The sequence below is a fragment of the Myotis daubentonii genome, chromosome 17 (assembly GCF_963259705.1).
Source record: "Myotis daubentonii chromosome 17, mMyoDau2.1, whole genome shotgun sequence".
NCBI classification, from domain to species: Eukaryota; Metazoa; Chordata; class Mammalia; order Chiroptera; family Vespertilionidae; genus Myotis; species Myotis daubentonii.
Genome location: NC_081856.1, coordinates 29258635 through 29277643, shown reverse-complemented (window position 1 = coordinate 29277643; position 19009 = coordinate 29258635). Strand labels below are relative to the sequence as shown.

The window sequence follows — 19009 nt, the reverse complement described above, 5'->3', positions numbered from 1 at the left end:
CCAGGGCTCAGATTTTCTTTTAAAAAGTTTTAACCTTCTGTTGTAGTTAATTCTCAATTCATGTTTTCCATCCAACACAGGATTCAAAAGCATAATATTAGTGTTTTTTAGTCTTGATGCTATTTTTCATATGCAACATACTAAATGATATCCGAGACTTGAACTCTCTAGAAACTGTGATCTAGCAGGAGCAGGGAGGTCAAGGAGTGCACATCGTCCCTGGACGGGTGAAACAACTGAACACTTTTATGTTGTTGGCGGGGAAGTTGCAGCATTTTCACTGCATTATTTGCCTTTTAGAAACACTACGTTAGAGAACTAGGTCTTATCCTGGAAGTTTGTTGGTACTCTTACTAGTAAGTAATGTCTATAGTTCTTAAGTTGTCCTTTTAGGAGGAGTTACAGGGATCAGGAGGAGATAAGAAAGAAAGCAAGACAGCAAAGCAAGTGGTAGCTTGGAGTGACATCCTTGGTGGCCCAGAATGATCCTTCAACCACCACTGTTCACTGGGTGAGGTGGTGAGCCACACCCACCTCTGCTGCTGTGGAATGTGGTGATGTTAGGATGTGAATCATGGCAGCTAGTGAGGTTCTTCTCTCTAAGGTGACCTTGAAGATGTTTTAGCTTTCTTTTTTTTACCTTAATAATAATTGCTAACATTTATTGAGCTCTTACTGTATGCCAGATTTGTGCAAAGTATTTTACTTGTATTATCTCATTGAAACTTCACAATAACACTATAAATAGGTAATATTATTCTCTTCATTTTACAGAGGCAGAAACTAAGGTATGGAGGGTTAGTTAACCCAAAGTCACACAGCTAAGGTTTTAGTTTCTTAAGGCCATTGTAACAAATTTAATAAATTGAAATTTTTTATTGTATAGTTCTGGAGATTAGAGTCCCAAAATCATGATGTCAGCAGAGCTGGTTCCCTCTGGAAGCTCTGAGGGGCAATCAATTCCGTGCCTTTTTCTTAGCTTCTTGTGGCTGCCTGCAACCCTTAATGTTTTTTGGCTTGGAGTTGCATAACTCTCATCCCTACCTCCATTTTCACATGGCTTCTTGACAGTACTTTGCAGTTGTAGTCATGACCCCATCGGCCTCATCCTTGATGACCTTTCTTCTTCCTCTTTATAATAGTGATTATCCTTGTTCCCCTGTCTGTTTCAGCCCTCCTTTCACTCTACTAAATTGTTTATGTGCTTCCCAAATCTGAGACCACTTTTTTTTTTAAAGTTTTCTTGATGTGCTGTCTAAGGAACTGCTGATGTCTGAACTTTCTCAACTCCCCAACCCCCACCCCAGCCTTATCACACTGTTGGATTCAGTCTACTTGTTTCATGATGCCCGTTGTGTTATGTCATTTGCCAGAAAACATTTCAAGTATGGATGAAAGTATGTGACCTTCCTGCCTCCAACTAGATAAGTAGCCTAAAATGTCTTTTATATTCAGCTAAGCTTGTAGGCTCAAGATGATAAGTTTTCATCCTTGGACTATATGTGTGAGTGGAACCGAAGCCAATTTCCTCCCTTTTAGATAATCAGCTTTAAAAATGTCTTTGTGTTTGCTAAAAATCACCCTAATAATTTTTAAGAGAAAAATGTAGCTACATTATCCACAAGAAGAAGAAGATGTCTGAGCTCTATCCCTTTATTATTTTGGTAGATTCTATGACATTTCCCTCATGCTTTCTGAAAAGTAAAGGCACACAGTGAATAAGGATCTGGTTTCTTTTACCAAATAGCAACAACATTGGGAGTGTAATGCTTCTAGAGCCCCTATTTTCCTAAACAATAAGATCCTTCTATATTTACATTCTTCAGCTTTCAGGCTATGTCTGTTTTTCCTCCTACATTGTGTCTCATTTAATAGCAAGACAAGCCCCTAGAGAATTCCCCCCAATGCAGCAGGGAAGGCTTGGAAAGTCCCAGAAAATTAGAAATTGGATGAGTACAAAATTTGTCAGTTTTCAATTACAGCTGATGATAAGAGTTCAACTAGAATATTAGATATTAAATGCCAGCTTTGAACATTATCTGTTCTTACTTATGTCTTCCTGTTTAGAGATTAAAATTCTCAAGGAACAAAGACTGAAATTTGTTTAATTATATATGTCACAACGTTTACTACAATATAAAGATCCTGTTTAGCATTGAGATCTGAGAAATGAAGAATTGGAGCAAACAAAATTTAGAGACAACAATTACTGTTCTCCTTAGTTTTTATTTCCTTCTCTTTAATCCCTCCCCACCCCCAGAGCTTAGGTTATTTTTTCTATGTTTTACTAAGACCAAGTTGACTATGCAACAAAAGATTTTTGTATTTAATGTGGAGAATGCCATGTTGAAGTGTAGAAAGAATCAACTCTTCTCTCTTTGGAATATAAATGGTATATCATTTAGCCATTGTTTTTTTCTTGAGACTCTACATATGTAATTTATTGCTATGTAAAAAAAAGTCTTTGGCTTTCTTAATGTAGTTACTTTCTAAAATTTCTTGTGTCTTAACTCATTCCTTTAATTCTTGCTTTCTTTTGACTTCCGAGATTTAAATATCTTCTAGTGGGATACTCGCCAGACTTGGATATCTGGTTAAAATTTCATATTTTTCACGAGTGAAGAGGTGACAGAAATACTCATGGGAGATGGACAAAGTATTCTTTGGAAGAAAGGCAGAAAGAAAAAAAAAAAAAACAACCAGAAGAAATAGGTTCTGTGCAGGAACTTAAATGGCCAAAGGCTGAAGTCAATTTTTAGGAGCCTAAGAAGAATACTGTTTATGTCAGATGTCATTTAGAATCTCCTCCATAAATTATCCCATCCACAGCAAAACTATACCGAGAGAGAGAGAGAAGAGAGAGAAAATGTGAGGCTTAAAATGGTTAGTAATTTGCCCAAATAACAGCTAGAAAAAATGGCAAAAATGGGATCAAACTGAAGTGGTCTAAGGCTAGAAACTTTGCTTTCCATTGGGGGATATTATTTTATAGCAGTTATTTGGCATAAGGAAGTTTTCTATAAAGTCCCAATCTAATTGGTTTGTTCTTGTATGAAATAAAGTGTTTTTTAGCAGACATGGTTATTGATGAGCCTGAAAGGATGAACAAATGAAAGTGTCACATTCCAATCATCCTGCTAAAATAGATAGCTGAATCATGTGCACTTAGTAGGTGTTCAGATTATTGAATAAAGGAACGGGCGTTAAGCATGACTGATTGATGCTATAAAAAGATATCTCCCTGCACTTATTCAACTTTTGTAATTACAGTGATCTATATTATACCTAGGGCTATCTTCACATACAGAGCTAATGTTGAAACTCAATGTTTTTGTCATTAAACTTTTAATGAGAGAGGGGAGGAAAGGACATTTTTAAAAACAAAATGATTCAGTGAAAACAATGCAAGTGAAGTGGGCAATTGTCACCTGGAGCCCTTTGTTTCACAGAATGTGGCTGTGCCCTGGGCACCAAAATCTAGAAAAGTCCTTGAAATTGAAGTGGGGCACTAAATATAAAATTGAATTCCCATAAACCAAATGGAAGTCTATCATCAATAGATGATAACAGTACAAACAACAACAGCGGCTGTAAAATAATACCAAAGCTACAACTTATTTTACTTTTAAAATGTAATTTTATATTTATGAAAATATAGTTAATATACAATATTATATTAGTTTCAGGTGTATGAGACAGTTATTAAAAATATATATCTCTAACAAAGTAATCACCACAATAAGTGTAGTAACTACCATCTGACATACTGGTAAAGGTACAAATTATTGCGTTTTTATAGTCTGCTTGACAGTTTGCTTAACAAGTAGAGTATAGTAGTATCTCACAGTCCTTGTTTTCTCTGATCTGGTCATAAGTTAAGGTTAAATACACTACTGTGGAGAGAATGTGATGAATAAGGACTATTTAAATATAATTCTTGTATCTTATCTCAAATGGTATGTTTACTCTGTTAGCTATCAGGGGTATAGAGCTGGGGAGACAGACAATGGAGAAAGGGTATGGATGAAACTCTGGGTGAGTAGCTAAAGCCTGAGGAGGTTAAATTAGTAGACAGATTTCTACTTCAATTAAAAATATTTTTAAAGCCCTTTTATATGTTATGGAGTTTGGATTCAGAGTGCTTTTATTTATTTATACCAGAGTTAATGTTTTGTGCAATTTACTGTACAAAGAAAAAACAGTAGATGTCAATAAATGTATACAGAGCTATGTATTTTCAGGTGATAATTTAAGATACTGTTGCCCAACTCAACTTTTTAAAAAATCACAATAAACCCAGCAATGGTTACTAGAAATAAAAACTTAACCAGAAAATTTTATTATAGCATTATTGAATGTAGTGATGTAGTAAATTTATGTACAACTTTGACTATCCACAACAAGCCATTATTTGTAGAGATCATATCAAAATGTAATTGGCTTATCTTTGATCCAGGGTGCACTCATTATCCCCTGAATCCAAGAATGTATTACTTTCAGAGAACATGCAGAACTAACCATGAATTAAGTGTATTTATCTTTGTGGCCAACGTTATTCATTTAGCTAAAATGAATAGCTTATCACCATTTAAAACCTATCAAACACCCATATGAATCATTAGGTTAAATATGGTATACTCTCTTAATAGGGACCACCCTTTCTGAGACTCTAATACTCATGTAATCAGAAGACTTATTCATTAGCAAATGTGGGTAATAAATACAGTCATAATCCTAGATTGCATTTGCTGGTGTAGACTTAGAAGGGAAATTGTTTGTGAAATACCCAAGGAAGCTGCTGAATCAGTGTTATTGATAAAGGAGTTAATATGACACTTGATGGGTTGCATTCGATTATCTTCCTAGTGGTTTACAGAATTTTGAATTTCACAGTCCAAAAATGATTGCCAAGAATGAGTACTTAAAAAACAACAACCCTTCTATCTTTTGTAATTTTTCTGTGTTTTACCATCATTTCATAAAATACTGGACAAGAAAAGTACCTGGCATGTGGTCCAACTAACTCAGTAAGTGTTAGTTGAATAGATGGATGAATGAATGAACAACAAAGTTGTTATGATATCATTTCAGAAGAAAGTTTTAAATGAAATATGCTTAGTTATAGAAAAAACCCTAAATGCATTATTCTTAATGTTCCAATTTCTCATACCCCAGCAAACTCTTCATGACCTACTGTCAGCCTACAAATTGATTTGGGGGAACTGCTATATAGACTAGCAACTAAGTAGTTCACAATTCTCTGTATTCTGGGCATGCTGCTCATTCCTCTGGCCACCCACCATGACAATTCCCTTCCGGCCATTTACTGAGCACCTCAGCCAAACACATAGTAGTCTAGGATTTGAGATGCCAGGATGATTAAGACAGAGTCTGGGCTCCCAAGTGACCTCTTTGGGGAAAGAGATGTGCTCCCCTATCATCAACATCCCACCCCCCAACCTCCCATATTACCTACAATATGGTGTCCCAAGAAGATTGCCCATTGCTAGGTGTGTGGGTGACAGAAAAAAAAAAAAGGTAAATTCCATGATGAATCGGACTGTTTCATAACATTTTACTCTAACTTTAGAGTCTTAATCCATTCTCCTGTGGCCTATGTTTCTAGGTAAATATATTGCTTTGGGTTCAGAAGTCTTAGCTATGTGGCCTTGGGCAAGTTACCAAACTAACTTAAGTCTTAATTATTGCACTGTAAAATGAAAATAACAGTAATACCCATGCTACGGAGTTATTGTGCAGATAATGTAATATTTATAAAGTGCTTAATACAGTGGTAAATAATGAGCTGCTCACTTTATTATTATGACTAAAGTTCAGCAGAATGGGCTAGAGAAGGCAATGAGTGGACATTGGGCTTTCATGGGACATTGGTGGACTGAGATGACAGAGCACCTGTCACAGAAACCAAGAGGAAACTACATGTGACCACCTGGGTTGTGTCGCAGGGTAATGGAAAGAGCATTTGATTTGGTGTTGAGAGCTGAGTGCTAACAGTGTCTCTTCCACTAACCAGTTGGGCATATTGTCTCACTGTCTTTACCTTTTTTTTTTTTTTTTTTCAAAAAAAGGAATTATATGATATTTAATGGAATATTTAAAAAATGAAATGATCTTTATGATGCAAAAAAAATACTGAAAGCAATCTAAAGACTCAGTAATGGAGGATCACAGTACATCTTTAAAAAAATTATTCAAAACTTTCACTGTGTAAGACATAGGAGGCTGAGCCATCTTTTCTACCAGAAGGAATCTTTTAAGGTTCTTTGTTAAGTTGCTGAACTTTTAGCTTTTCATTCTTTGGAGGTGATTGTTGATTTGGGTTTTTCTTCAATGCTCCCAAACAAGCTTCTTATATGTGTGCATTTGTTTTTCAGTTAGTGACAATTTTTAATGAATCTTGTTTCACCCATAGGTGAATTTCCATAGCACTTTATGTATAATTTCCTTAGGACACTTGAAATTTCTATCTTGTACTATACTAGTAGTTACACATGAACATGTTTTATTTTCTGCTAGACTTTAAGCTTATCTAGAGCAATAATTTGTTATGTAACTTTTCTTAGTATTCCTAGCTCTTTGAGTAATGATGATTTTTTTTTACATGATTGGCCTCTAGGTATTCTGACTATAAATGGATAAGAATGCATGAATATTTAAATACTGGAAAAGGGTGGAGAATGTTCCTCTCCATCAAGTTTGGTATTTGCCAGCCCTGTTTTTTTTGCTCAACATAATTAGGTAGGTAGATAGAAAGTTAGATAATTCTGTTTTGTTCAAAACGGAAGCTTTTCTATATTTTTTAGTTTTAAAAAATGAACATGTAAAACTTTTTTTTTTATTAGAAAACTAAACTATTTTACAAACTGGAACTGGATTTAAAGGTGCTAATAAATTCCTTCATCCCAATTTTCATTTATCTTCCACATTTAAGTTCTAAATAAATAATATGCACAAGACATTCAGGCATGCATCTATATTTACGAAGTGTTGCCATTTTGCCAGTTCATACAAAGTGCACTTTTCCTCATGTTTATATAAAGAACTGTTTTAAAAATTGTTATTTTAAAATGCATATAAAATGGTTTCTTAGACACGACACCAAAAGCACAAGTGGCAAAAGAAAAAATAAATTTAAAAAGATAAAAATAAACATCATCAGAATTAAAAAGCTTTGTGCTTCAGAGGGTACCATCAAGAAAGTGAAAAGACAACTCACAGAATGGGAGAAAATATTTTGAAACAATATACCCAATAAAGAGCTCGTATCTAGAATACATGAAGAACTATTACAACTTAATAATAAAAAGACAACCCATGAAGAGAATGAGGAGTCAAGCCACAGAATGGGAGAAAATATTTGCAAAAGACATATTTGAAAGAGGACTGTTATTAAAAATATACAAAGAACTCAAAACTCAACAATTAGAAAATGAACAACCTGATTTTAAAAAAATAGGCCAAAGACTTGAACAGACATGTCACCAAAGAAAATATACAGATGGAAAACAAATATATGAAAAGATGCTCAACATCATATGTGAAGCAAATCAAAAAGATTTGATCACTATACACCTATTAGAATGGCCCAAATCCAGAACACAGATGATGCCAAGTGCTGGAGAGGATGTGGAGCAGCAGGGGCTCTCATTCACTGCTGGGGGAATTGAAAGCCTTACAGCCACTTTGGAAGATGGTTTGGCAGTTTCTGATAAAACTAAACAGACTCTAACCATATGATCTAGCAGTCATGCTTCTTGATATTTACCCAGAGGATTTGAAAACTTATGTTCACACAAAAGTCTGCACATGGATGTTTATAGCAGCTTTATTTATACTTACCCAAACCTGGAAGCAACCAAGTATCCTTCAGAGGGTGAATGGTTAAATAAATACTGATACATCCGTACAATGGTATATTATTCAATGCTAAAAATAAATGAGCTATCGAGCCATGGAAAGACATGGAGGAACCTTAAATGTGTATTACTATGTGAAAGAAGCCAATCCAAAAAGGCCTCTATAACTATATGTCAACTGCATGAGATTCTGGAAAAGACAAAACTATGAAGACAGTAAAAAGATCGGTGGTTGCCAAGGTTAGGGAGGGTGGAGGGATGAATAGGCAGAGCATGGAAGATTTTTTTGGACAGTGAAACTATTCTGTCTGATACTATCATGGTAGATATATATCATTCTACACTTATTGAAATTAATAGAATGTACAACACCAAACGTGAGCCCTAATGTCAACTACGGACTTTAGATGACAGTGTGTCGATGTGGGTTCATCAGTTGTAACTAACTGCAATTATTTTTGATAATTGATTGGGGAGGCTGTATTAGAGGGGCAGAGAGTATATGAGAACTCTGTACTTTCTGCCCAATTTTGCTGTGAACGTAAAACTTCTTTTAAAAAAAAAATCTATTAAATCTTACCATTTGTGACCGTGTGATGGACCTAGAGGTTATTATGCTAAGGAAATAAGTCAGCAGAGAAAAGTAAATACCATACGATTTTGCTTATATGTAGACTCTAAAGAACAAAATAAATGAATATATGAAATAGAAACAGACTCTTGGATGCAGAAAACAAACTGATCGTTGCCAGATAGGAAGGGATTTGAGGGACTAAGTGAAAAGGGTGAAGGGATTAAGAAGTACAAATTGGTAGTTACAGAATAGTTGCAGGATGTAGAGTGCAGCATAGAGCATACAGTCCATAATATTGTAATAACTATGTACAGTGCCAGGTGGGTACTGGAAATATCAGAAGGAACACTTTGTAAAGTATATGATTGTCTAATCACCATGGTGTACTGAAGCTAATACAAAATAATATTGAATGTAAACTGTAATTGAAAATGCAACTAAAAAAATAAAATCTATTATTAAAAAGACAACTCAATTTAAAAAATGAACAAAAAATCTGGATAGACAATTCTTAAAGAATATATATAAATTGACAGTAAGCACATAAAAACATGCTCAACATCATTAACCATCAGAGAAATGCAAATCAAAACCACAGTCAGCTACCACTTCACACCCATTAGGATAAGTATAATAAAAAAGATGAACAGTGACATTTATATGGATGTGGAGAAACTGGAACCTCCTACACTGCTGTAAATGAGAATGTAAAATGGGGTATTCTAATTGGAGAAGAGTCCAGCAGTTCCTCAAATCATTAAATATAGAGTTACCATATAATCTTCTCATTCCATTCCTAGCTATAAACCCAAGGGAAATGATGATGTATGTCCACACAGAAAAGTGTACATGAATGTTAATAGCAGCATTATTCATAAGTGGAAACATGTTCACCAACTGATGCACAGGTAAACAAATGTGGTGTCTCCATACAATGGAATTTTATTTATTATTTGACAATAAAAAGGAGTAAAGTACTGTCACATGCTACAACATGGGTGAACGTGGATGAACTTTGTAAACATTATACTAAGGGAAAGAAGCCAGTCACACTGAACCTTATATTGTATGATTCTTTTTATATGAAATGCCCAGAATACTCCAATCCATAGAGACAGATGGTAGGCTAGTGTGTTTGCCTAGCACTAGGGGATATGGGCAGATTGGAGGTGACTCCTAAGGAGTATGGGGTTTCTTTTTTGGGGTGCTGAAGATGTAAAAATTGATGTGGTGATGGGATGCACAACTCTGGTAATATACTAAAAGCCATGGAACTGTAATATTAAATGGGTGAATTATATGGTATGTGAAGTATATCTTAGTAAAACTATTACAAAATGCATATAGAATCTCTAAAAAATAAAACCATGTTTTGACCTGTCTTGCTGAAATGCAAGCAAAATAAACAAATGAACCCTCTCCATTTATTTCAAAGATGCAGGAGTTCTGACTGCCTTTAGCTATTAAATAGTAGAAAAGAACTTTGTTACAGCATAGATAACATGAAGTTGGAAAAACACACACAGAAAAACAGGCTTAACTCCACATTTCATAACTTCAGGCTTGTGGAATGGGACTACTTTTTGAGACCATGTACCCAGTGTTTAATATCCAAATAATTATTTTGGTATTAACATAAATGTAGATCTTATATTGGCAATGTGCTATGTTGCTTTTGTCTATTTAGTTCACAGTGTAAAGACTGTTGCTATTTCAATTCTCCATGAGAACCTAAGCAGGCACTGGAATTACTTATCATAGAGGGAGTGCAAAGTAGTGGTTTAGAACTTGAACTTTGGAGTCATATACTGTGGTCCTATTTCTACCTCTGCCATTAACTGGGGTCTTCTCTGGGTTTATCTTTATCCTAGGCTGCTGTTATAATTTAGAAAATTAATACATATAAAGCACTTAAACCCAGTACTAAACTCATAGTTTCTTTGTTTTCTTATTTTGGCAGCCTTCCTATATATGTATTAGGTAGAGCTGCTACATCTCGCGGGCTTGGTAAAGTGGCCTAATGTAGTAGGTGTCCTACAGAGTCCAGTGGCACAGCCTTCTTGTTCACCTGAGCTGGGCACTCCAGGTGTGCCCCCTGCCATGTGGGCTATGTTTCTATCCACCACATGTGGGTGTGGGACCAGCCCGTTTTGTGTCTCCATCCCTCCTACCAGTCTCTACGTGGCTTATTCATATCTTTGGTTGTAGGACTTCTGTTCAGCTAGACTTCAGGTGGTTTCAGTTAGATTGTTCTGTAGTCTAGTTGTATTTTTGATATGGTTGTGGGAGGATGTGAGTATCGCATTTACCTATGCCACCATCTTGAGCAGAAGCTCTCAATTCTGTCTTTGAGACTTTTGGTTGGAGTCTTCTGGCTGCAGTGCTCAGTGGCCAGGACGTCAGACAATCCTCATCTGTTGTTTCTTCTCCCCAGTGTCCAACAAGCACCCATTCGTGGACAGCAATCTTCTCTACCAGTTCAGAATGAACTTCCGGCGGAGGCGAAGACTCATGGAGCTGCTCAATGAAAAATCCCCTTCCCAGGAAATGCATGACAGTCCCTTCTGCCTGAGGAAGCAGAGCCACGACAACCGGAAATCTACCAGTTTCATGTCAGGTAGGTCAGTTCCGTTGTTAATTCGACCATATGTTTTTGTCTTTTGAGAAATTATGTTCTCTAGCAAATTTTTATTTATTCATAACCCAGAAGTAGGCAAAAAGAAAACAACAACAACCAAATTGTTCCTGGGAAGTCAAATTAGATTATCATGAAGTCTGTTTTATAAAATTATGTATTTGAGTTATAGAAGAACTCTGAAGACCTGAAACCTATATGTTCATGTTGACCAATGTCACCCCAATAAATTTAATAAATAAAAAAAAGAAGACCTCTCAAGCTGTTACTCACACCTTATTTACTTTTCATTTGTAAAAAATTGTTATCATTAGTTGTACAGTGTTCTAAATTACAGCACTGAAAAGCTATATATTTTAAGAACGAATAAAGACTTTGGAGGGCATATGCAACTAAAAGGCAACTGGTTATCAATCAATTATGAAAGGGTGACACAGAACAAAGACAAACTATGGAAAGCAGAAATCAGCTCATAAAGCACAATAGCTTGGGATATTACATGTAAGATTAAACAGTCTCATATTGACAGTTAAGCCTGACAGAAATGATGGTGACTGATGTTTTCAAATATAATTGCATTCATCCAGAAGATGTTAGCCTGATGTGTCATTCTGTGTAAGAGGCTGAGGAGCTTAAACGGGTATCAGATCCTCTGAAAACTTGGCATTGACTGTGTTTGGCCTAAGGTCTGAATGCTCTGGGCTTAACCTGAGGGCAAAATGTCCATGGATGTCTTGGCTGTGTATAGGGAGTGATGATGAGGACATGTGCAACTGTATTGAGAATTTTCTGTGCCCCTGTCAGTGAGTCAAGCCTGATTGCTCACTTAATTCTCACAATAACTTGAAGAGGGAAGATTTTTCTTTTCTCCATTTTATGGGCGCCCTACAGTGTGGTCATCTGTAAATTCAGAATAACTATTCACAAAACTAGTCCTAAGTTTTGTCTTTTTTTTTTTTTTAATGGGCCCACAGAATAAGTAATGATGATGATAAGGAGGATATAGTAACCATGGTCACCATAACAACAGCTTTTATTTTGTGTTTCTCATGTGCCAGGCACTAAGCTGAGTTCTCTCCATGGCCTCTTTCACTCATCATATATACCTGGATTTCCTCTCCCTTGTTGAGAGCCAGCCAACTTCGTGGCAGAGAGCACCAGATCAGATCATTGAAGCCTTTGTCTCACATACACTTTCAAAGCCTAAATATGTGCTGTGTATTTTAATCTCCTCTTCCATGGCTCTGGGTGATTCATGATTTCATATGAAAGCAGGAGGCATTTATCAGTATTGTTAATTGGTTAAGTGTATACCAACACTTAATTTACTTCCTTCCAGGGACTGCTCAGCATGGGTTTAGTGGTTCTTCAAATAATATCTTATGTAGTTGAGGACTTGCACATATAATCCACTTTATGCACCAATCCTTGATATAGTATATTCTCACTTTATAGTTGGGTAAGTTGAGGCTCAGAGAACTGAAGGAAATGGCCTCAAGTTATGCAATTGGTAAATGGCAGAGTTGCTACTCAAATCCTTGCTTTTCTCACTCTGAAGCCAGAATGCTTTTCCCCGCACAGGTAACTGGCCTCTGTACCTGGCGGCTGAAAGCCCACGTCCTCTAGGGAACCAAAACCACCACCCTCAGTGACCTTGTGTTTTCCCACCTGCAGTCAGCCCCAGCAAGGAGATCAAGATTGTGTCTGCCGTGAGGAGGAGCAGCATGAGCAGCTGTGGCAGCAGTGGCTACTTCAGCAGCAGCCCCACCCTCAGCAGCAGCCCCCCTGTGCTCTGCAACCCCAAATCTGGTGAGTGGTCTGACTATGACCTGGGGGACTTGGGCAGGTATGTGGGCTGGGTTCCCTGGGGACTGGGTTCCCTGAGGGCTGGGTTCCCTGGGAAGCAGATTCTCAGACTGAAGGAGACTAGTATGTGGTGATCTTATTATCGTGTGTCCTTAGGGTCAAGAACTGTTGATTGGAAAGGAGGAACGTAGAACTGGGCAGAGGAAAACAGAGCTGCAAGCCCTCTCGGTAGAGGCTGCAGCTAACCCAAGGGGAGCTCTGGATTTGGGATAGTCCTTCACAGTTGTCCAAATTTCAGGCGAGATGGCCAGGCCTTTGTACCTTTATGTTGATTAGTCATTAAGTGTTGGCTGCCCCTGGGAAGAGGGTGTGACCTTAAGCAAGAGAGATAGTTGCAAAAACTATTGAGAGCATTGGCATCTGAGGGCTGTCTGCCATTAGCAGTCCTGGCAGCTGGGAGGAGCCCCTCAGTCAGTCCTGAAGAAGGGTTTGAGCAGCACATCAGTCTTCCACAGAGCAGGGGAACTAAGGATTCCCCAGACTGCAACCAATGCAAAGAGCTGTGGGTCCCTAGCACCCCTAAGGAAGAAGCATGGTCTATGCAAACCCAACTGTACCTGTAATTGATTCTTGGTGCCTGGTGGTTTCCAACTCTATTCATCAACCTCTTGGCCTTTACATTACAGAAAAAAATCTAGGCATAAAGATTGTTAATAAGCCCTAGCTGGGTAGCTCAGTTGGTTAGAGCATTGTCCCGATAAGTGAAGTGCAGGCTTGATCCTCGGTCAGGGCACATACAAGTATCAACCAATGAAAGCATAAATAAGTGGAACAACAAATCAATTTTTCTATAAGTAAACAAATAAATAAATAAAATGTTTTAAAAAAAACTTTTGATGAACTTGGACTTAGAAGCAATCCGTCCTTGCCCTAATTAGTTCTTCAGTCCCACAGGAGCCTGTAACCCATTGATACTACCACCTTCTCATGGCCCCTTACCCACTGACTTCCCAGGATTAGATTGCATGGTCCTTCATGATAATCATTGCCTTGAAAATACCCTCAACTCCATTTGTTTAGTGCTCTGTTCATCCTAGTTCAATATATTACCTTCAGGGAAAAGACTTTGTTTCTTTGGTCATGTTTCCTTATCACCAGATGTTGGGGATACAAAGATGAGAGGTCATGGCCCCTACCCTCAGTGAATACAACTCTTTAGAGAAAAAGAAATCATTATGCATTAGTGAGAATAAGGACAAATAGATATTGTTCGAAGGACTTTAAGAGAAAACTCTGTCATGTAATGCTATTATGTAGGCAATTGGGTATATAAAAATATACTTTATTGATTTTGAGAGAGAGAGGAAGGGAAAGAGAGAGAAAGAAACATCGATGCAATGTAGGTGCGAAACATTGATTGGCTGCCCCCTGCATGCTCCCTACCGGATATCAAGCCTGCAACCCAGGCATGTGCCCTAACCTGGAATCAAACCAGTAACCTTTCGGTGCCTGGGATGACACCCAACCAAGTGAGCCATACTGGCCAGGGCGGGTATTTTTTTTTTTTTTTTAATCTAACCTTTCCCTCCTCCCCTCCCCCCTCTTCCTTTGGGAGCGTTAGCTCTAAGAATAAAGTTGTAACTTGCAAGGGAGTGAAGAAACTTGCTTCCACACTGACTCACTGGGAAATCAGGGAGCACTCATATACTACTGCAATAACATGGATGGTATTATACTAAGTGGGATAAGTCAGACGGAGAAAGACAAATACTATATGATCTTACTTATATGTGGAATCTAAAAAACAAACTCATAGACATAGGGAACATTTTGGTGGTTGCCAGAGATGGTGGATGGGTTGGGCAAAATGGGAGAAAGTGGTCAAAAGGTGCAAACTTCTAGTCATAAAATAAATAAGTACTGGGGATATAATGTGCAGCATGGTGACTATAGTCAATAACATTGCATTGTATATTTGAAAATTGCTAGGAGAGTAGGTCTTAAAAGTTCTCATCACAAAAAAATAACACTTATTACTGCGTGTGGGGATGGATGTCAGCCCACTCCTTAGCCTACTCCTTGCTTCCCTTTACCTGCTCCTTTTCTTCTTCTTTCCATAGCTCTGCAAGTTAGGTGTGGGCTTATTTGTTTGCTAATATTTTCTGTCTTTACTCAGCTAGAGTATAACTGTGAGGCAGGGATTTTTCTTTCCCCCTTTTGTTCCCTGATGGTCACAAATGAAGCATTCAGTAAAGTATCTGCTGAATGAATGAATGAAGGGTGCACCTTGATTTTGTGTCTGTCTTACAGTGTTAAAGAGGCCCGTCACTTCTGAGGAACTCCTGACTCCCGGAGCACCGTATGCCAGGAAGACTTTCACAGTAGGCTCATTATTTGGTTTTTCTCCTGTGCTGCTCGTTTTTCTGGGCCTTGTCAACATGTCAGTGTGCCAATGGGTATTTTCCAGATGGAATGGAAGAACCTCTTAATTTTCCTTTTTGTTTTTGGCATAATTATAACAGTTGGGCTTTCTTGATCCTTAGGCACTAAAATGACATGATTTATTATTAATACAGCGTTGTAAACTCCTTTGATGTGTCCTTTAAAAAAAGCTTTCTATTGTGTAATATAATTACAGACTTTAGGGCAAATGGTAGTACAATAGTCAATAATTCCTCCTGGGTTACAGTTAGTTCTACTTAAATTGTTTAAGACATTTAGGGAGTCTTTAGACAGAGAAAGAAAACTGGGATAAATTGTTCTACAATAAGGAGTGGTGCTTTTGACCATGTTAATATGTCTTGAGTTATACACACACCTGATTGGGGAGCACTGGGTACCTGTGAGCATCTCCAGACCACGTGCCTCTTCTTGGAGGTCCCTCAGCCTTCTACCCACTCTGCTTGATAGCACCTCACCCCCTCTCCATCCCCTGGCCTCTTCCTTCAGTCTCTTCACATCTCCATCAATTGCCTCTTTTAAACACTTCTCCTTTTCTAACTTTTATTTTATGGACTCAGGGGGAGAAACTCTTTGCACACTCATTTACACTGCAAACATCTATCAAGGACTACTTCCCATTCTGGACACTGAGGAGCTAAAATAGGATGGTCAAAGTCATAGCCAGCTAATATGAAAAGACACTGCTAATACCACTGCCTCAGGGGAAAAGTTAAACTGCATTTGGGGGTGAAACTAGGTATTCTGAACTAATAACAGAAAACCCTAAAATCAATCATGTGCCTAAAAGTCTTTTTGAGAATATGCACAGAAATTTCATTGGTTTCCCTGCCTTTCCTCCGTGTCTAGCATTTAAGAGACAATTGTTGCATTTTTTTAAATATATTTTTTTTTATTGGTTTCAGAGAGGACAGAAGAGGGAGAGAGAGTTAGAAACATCAATGAAGAGAGAGAATCATCGATCGGCTGCCTCCTGCATGCCCCATACTGGGGATAGAGCCAGCAACCTAGGCCATGTGCCCTGACTGGGAATCGAACTGTGACCTCCTGGTTCATAGGTCAATGCTCAATCACTGAGTTGTGCCAGCCAGGCTTGATTGTATTTTTAAAGTATTAAAGTATTTATTTTTGGTTTTATTTTTATTTTTTTGGTCTTATTCCTGATTTTTTAAATTATTATTTTTTAAAATCTTTATTGTTGAAAGTATTACGTATCGTCCCTCCCCCCCCCCGCACCCCCCCTCTCCCCGTGCCCCCATTGACCCCCTCCAACCTGTCCCTGTCCCCGGTGGTTTTAACTTTCAGTGCCAGCCTTGCTAGGAATTGATTAATGTGTTTCATCTGTACTTTAGTCGAAGACATGACTGGGAGCCACCCAGGGACGTAACTGCCATTTCTAACAATGATTCTATAGGAAAAGGCACCCTCTGGCTTCAAACAACTTTTAGACCAGCATCTACTTGTAAATTGTGAGCTTTGTGTACTTTATCACTTTCTTTTGTTGGTAGAAAATTGTGTTTCTGGAAAGCCAAGATTCTTCCTATTTCTTACCATTAGTAACTTAAATTATTATTTTAGACTACAGTGACATAGCAGATCATCAAGAAAGTATCATTTGAATTTAGGGGGAAAGAGCAAAGCCAGTCAAAATTGGATCTGGAGAGAAGATTCAAGCATGTGTTTAAGACCCTCTAACCTTCCTATCTGCTAAAATTGTATAGCAACTTGAGAGAGAGGCAACCTGCCCGGTACTTATTCATCAGTGCCTTCAGAGAAGCTGTTTTCTGCCAAACAAGTGTTTCCCGACCACAGTTTCTGCATCAATATGCCTGTGTTATAACAGAAGCAGAGTGTTCCTTCCACTCCTGACAGGGTAGAGATGAGACAGAAGAGATCTGCCACTGCTCGCACTTCATCCTGGGCTGGCTGGCTCTCTCTCTCTCTCTCTCTCTCTCTCTCTCTCTCTCTCTCTCTCTGGAAAGGTCGGGAGAATTGCCAGGGGCCGTCTGCTGATTGCTCACTGTGGTTTTCCTCTCTAGATTGTTGGTGACGCTGTTGGCTGGGGCTTTGTGGTGCGAGGAAGCAAGCCATGCCACATCCAGGCCGTGGACCCCAGTGGCCCTGCGGCTGCAGCGGGAATGAAGGTACCTCCGAAAGAGTGGTGTCTGAATACCTCTCGCTTTATTTCATTGTTGGTGCCATCTGTATGTACTTTGTCACCCTAAGTGTTTGGTCCCATTTTTTTCAAGTTTCCCTTTCCCTTTCTGAATGGGGTTGAAATGAAGCCCAAAGGGTATGATGTAGCAATGAGGAGGAAAAGTTGTCCTGTCCCTCTCACTGTGCCTCCTGGGGCTCCAAACCTTCCTTGGTTTTTCACATTTCTTCCCTTAACCAACACCGAGCTTGAAAAAATGTTTCTTTTTGCATAAATCTTATCTAATAACTCTGCTACTTCTGTCTTATACGAAGTCTGTTCCTGTAGGAAGAGAGCTGGATTGACATTTTGGTTCTGCTGGTTGTTAGCTCGTTGACTTGGAATACATTCCATAACATTGCAGAGCTAGTCCCTCCTGTCTGGAATGATGCCCAGATTCTTTCTGCAGTTTTAGGGATTAAATATGTAGAAACTCTAGATGAAGCACAAAGAACTACACAAACATAAAAAAAATCGAACGAATTATATAAGATTTTTTGAAAATAATTTTACATGTGTTTAGTACAAAGGTAGTCCATACATCATCAAGAAAATTTGGAAAATGCAGAAAAGCAGGAAAAAATTATAAATGCCTATAATCTTTCCTCACAGACAACCACTGTTAAATTTTAAACAACTTTATTGAAGTATAATTGACATGCAGTAAAGTGTAGCACTTTAACATTTTGATTTATATGCTTCCAGACTTCTTGTATGTATGCATATATATGTACATACATATATGTACATGTACATATATACATATGCATATACATATATACACACATATGTATATACACACACATACACAAATTGCCTTTTATTTATACCTAAATATGCTATAAGGGGATGTTGAGTGCATTGGCTTTCTGCTTCAAAACACCTTTATCTAGCATCGTGGTTCCTTCTTCTGTCATCTGCAAAACATTCCACAGAGGTCATTTATCTCATGATTATCTGGGGCCATGGAAGGTTGCGGAAGGCTTGAAGGCCACAGCTCATTGCCCTGCTCATTTCTTCACCACTTTCATCCTCTCCCATCAATCCTTTCCCCAGAGCAGTAAACCAGTGACGCAACAGGCACGACTTGCATCTGCGCAGCTCTTATTTCCAGCACCTTCCCTCTGGCACTGCTTTTCCCTCTGGAAAAGGTGGGAGCAGAGACTGGCTCCCTGGAACACAGAGCACGGATTCCCACCAGTCTGGGTAATCATTGCTGTTTTGCTTAGGGCTTGACTCTGCCCCCCACACCCCCAATTTGAACACCCTGTTCATACCAGGAAGTGCCGGCTCCCAGGTCCTGTGCTCTGCAAGTCACGGAAGCCTTGTTGGCTCAGGTGGCCTGTGTTAGACGCCCTTCCCAGCTCCTCAGTACTGCAGTGGCACAGCACCAAAGGAACCCAGAGCCGGAAAGTTGGCTGGGAGCATAAAGGGCGAGCGTTTGTATTTGTGCCGAGGCTGAT

The 19009-nt window shown here is 38.4% G+C and overlaps 1 protein-coding gene across 4 annotated transcripts in view; it reads left to right on the top strand.

The window, feature by feature from the left end:
• The window catches only part of DEPTOR (DEP domain containing MTOR interacting protein), a 129452-nt gene that overhangs the window by 79203 nt on the left and 31240 nt on the right, over positions 1–19009 (top strand). For 2 of the 4 annotated variants that reach the window (XM_059671816.1, XM_059671817.1), the window contains exons 5-8: positions 10886–11068; positions 12761–12895; positions 15203–15273; positions 17392–17556. In XM_059671816.1, the coding sequence (XP_059527799.1) occupies positions 10886–11068; positions 12761–12895; positions 15203–15273; positions 17392–17556 (554 nt within the window). Of the gene's footprint in view, positions 1–10885; positions 11069–12760; positions 12896–15202; positions 15274–16704; positions 16732–17391; positions 17557–19009 lie in introns of those variants that run through there. The other 2 variants (XM_059671818.1, XM_059671819.1) reach the window with 2 other exon arrangements.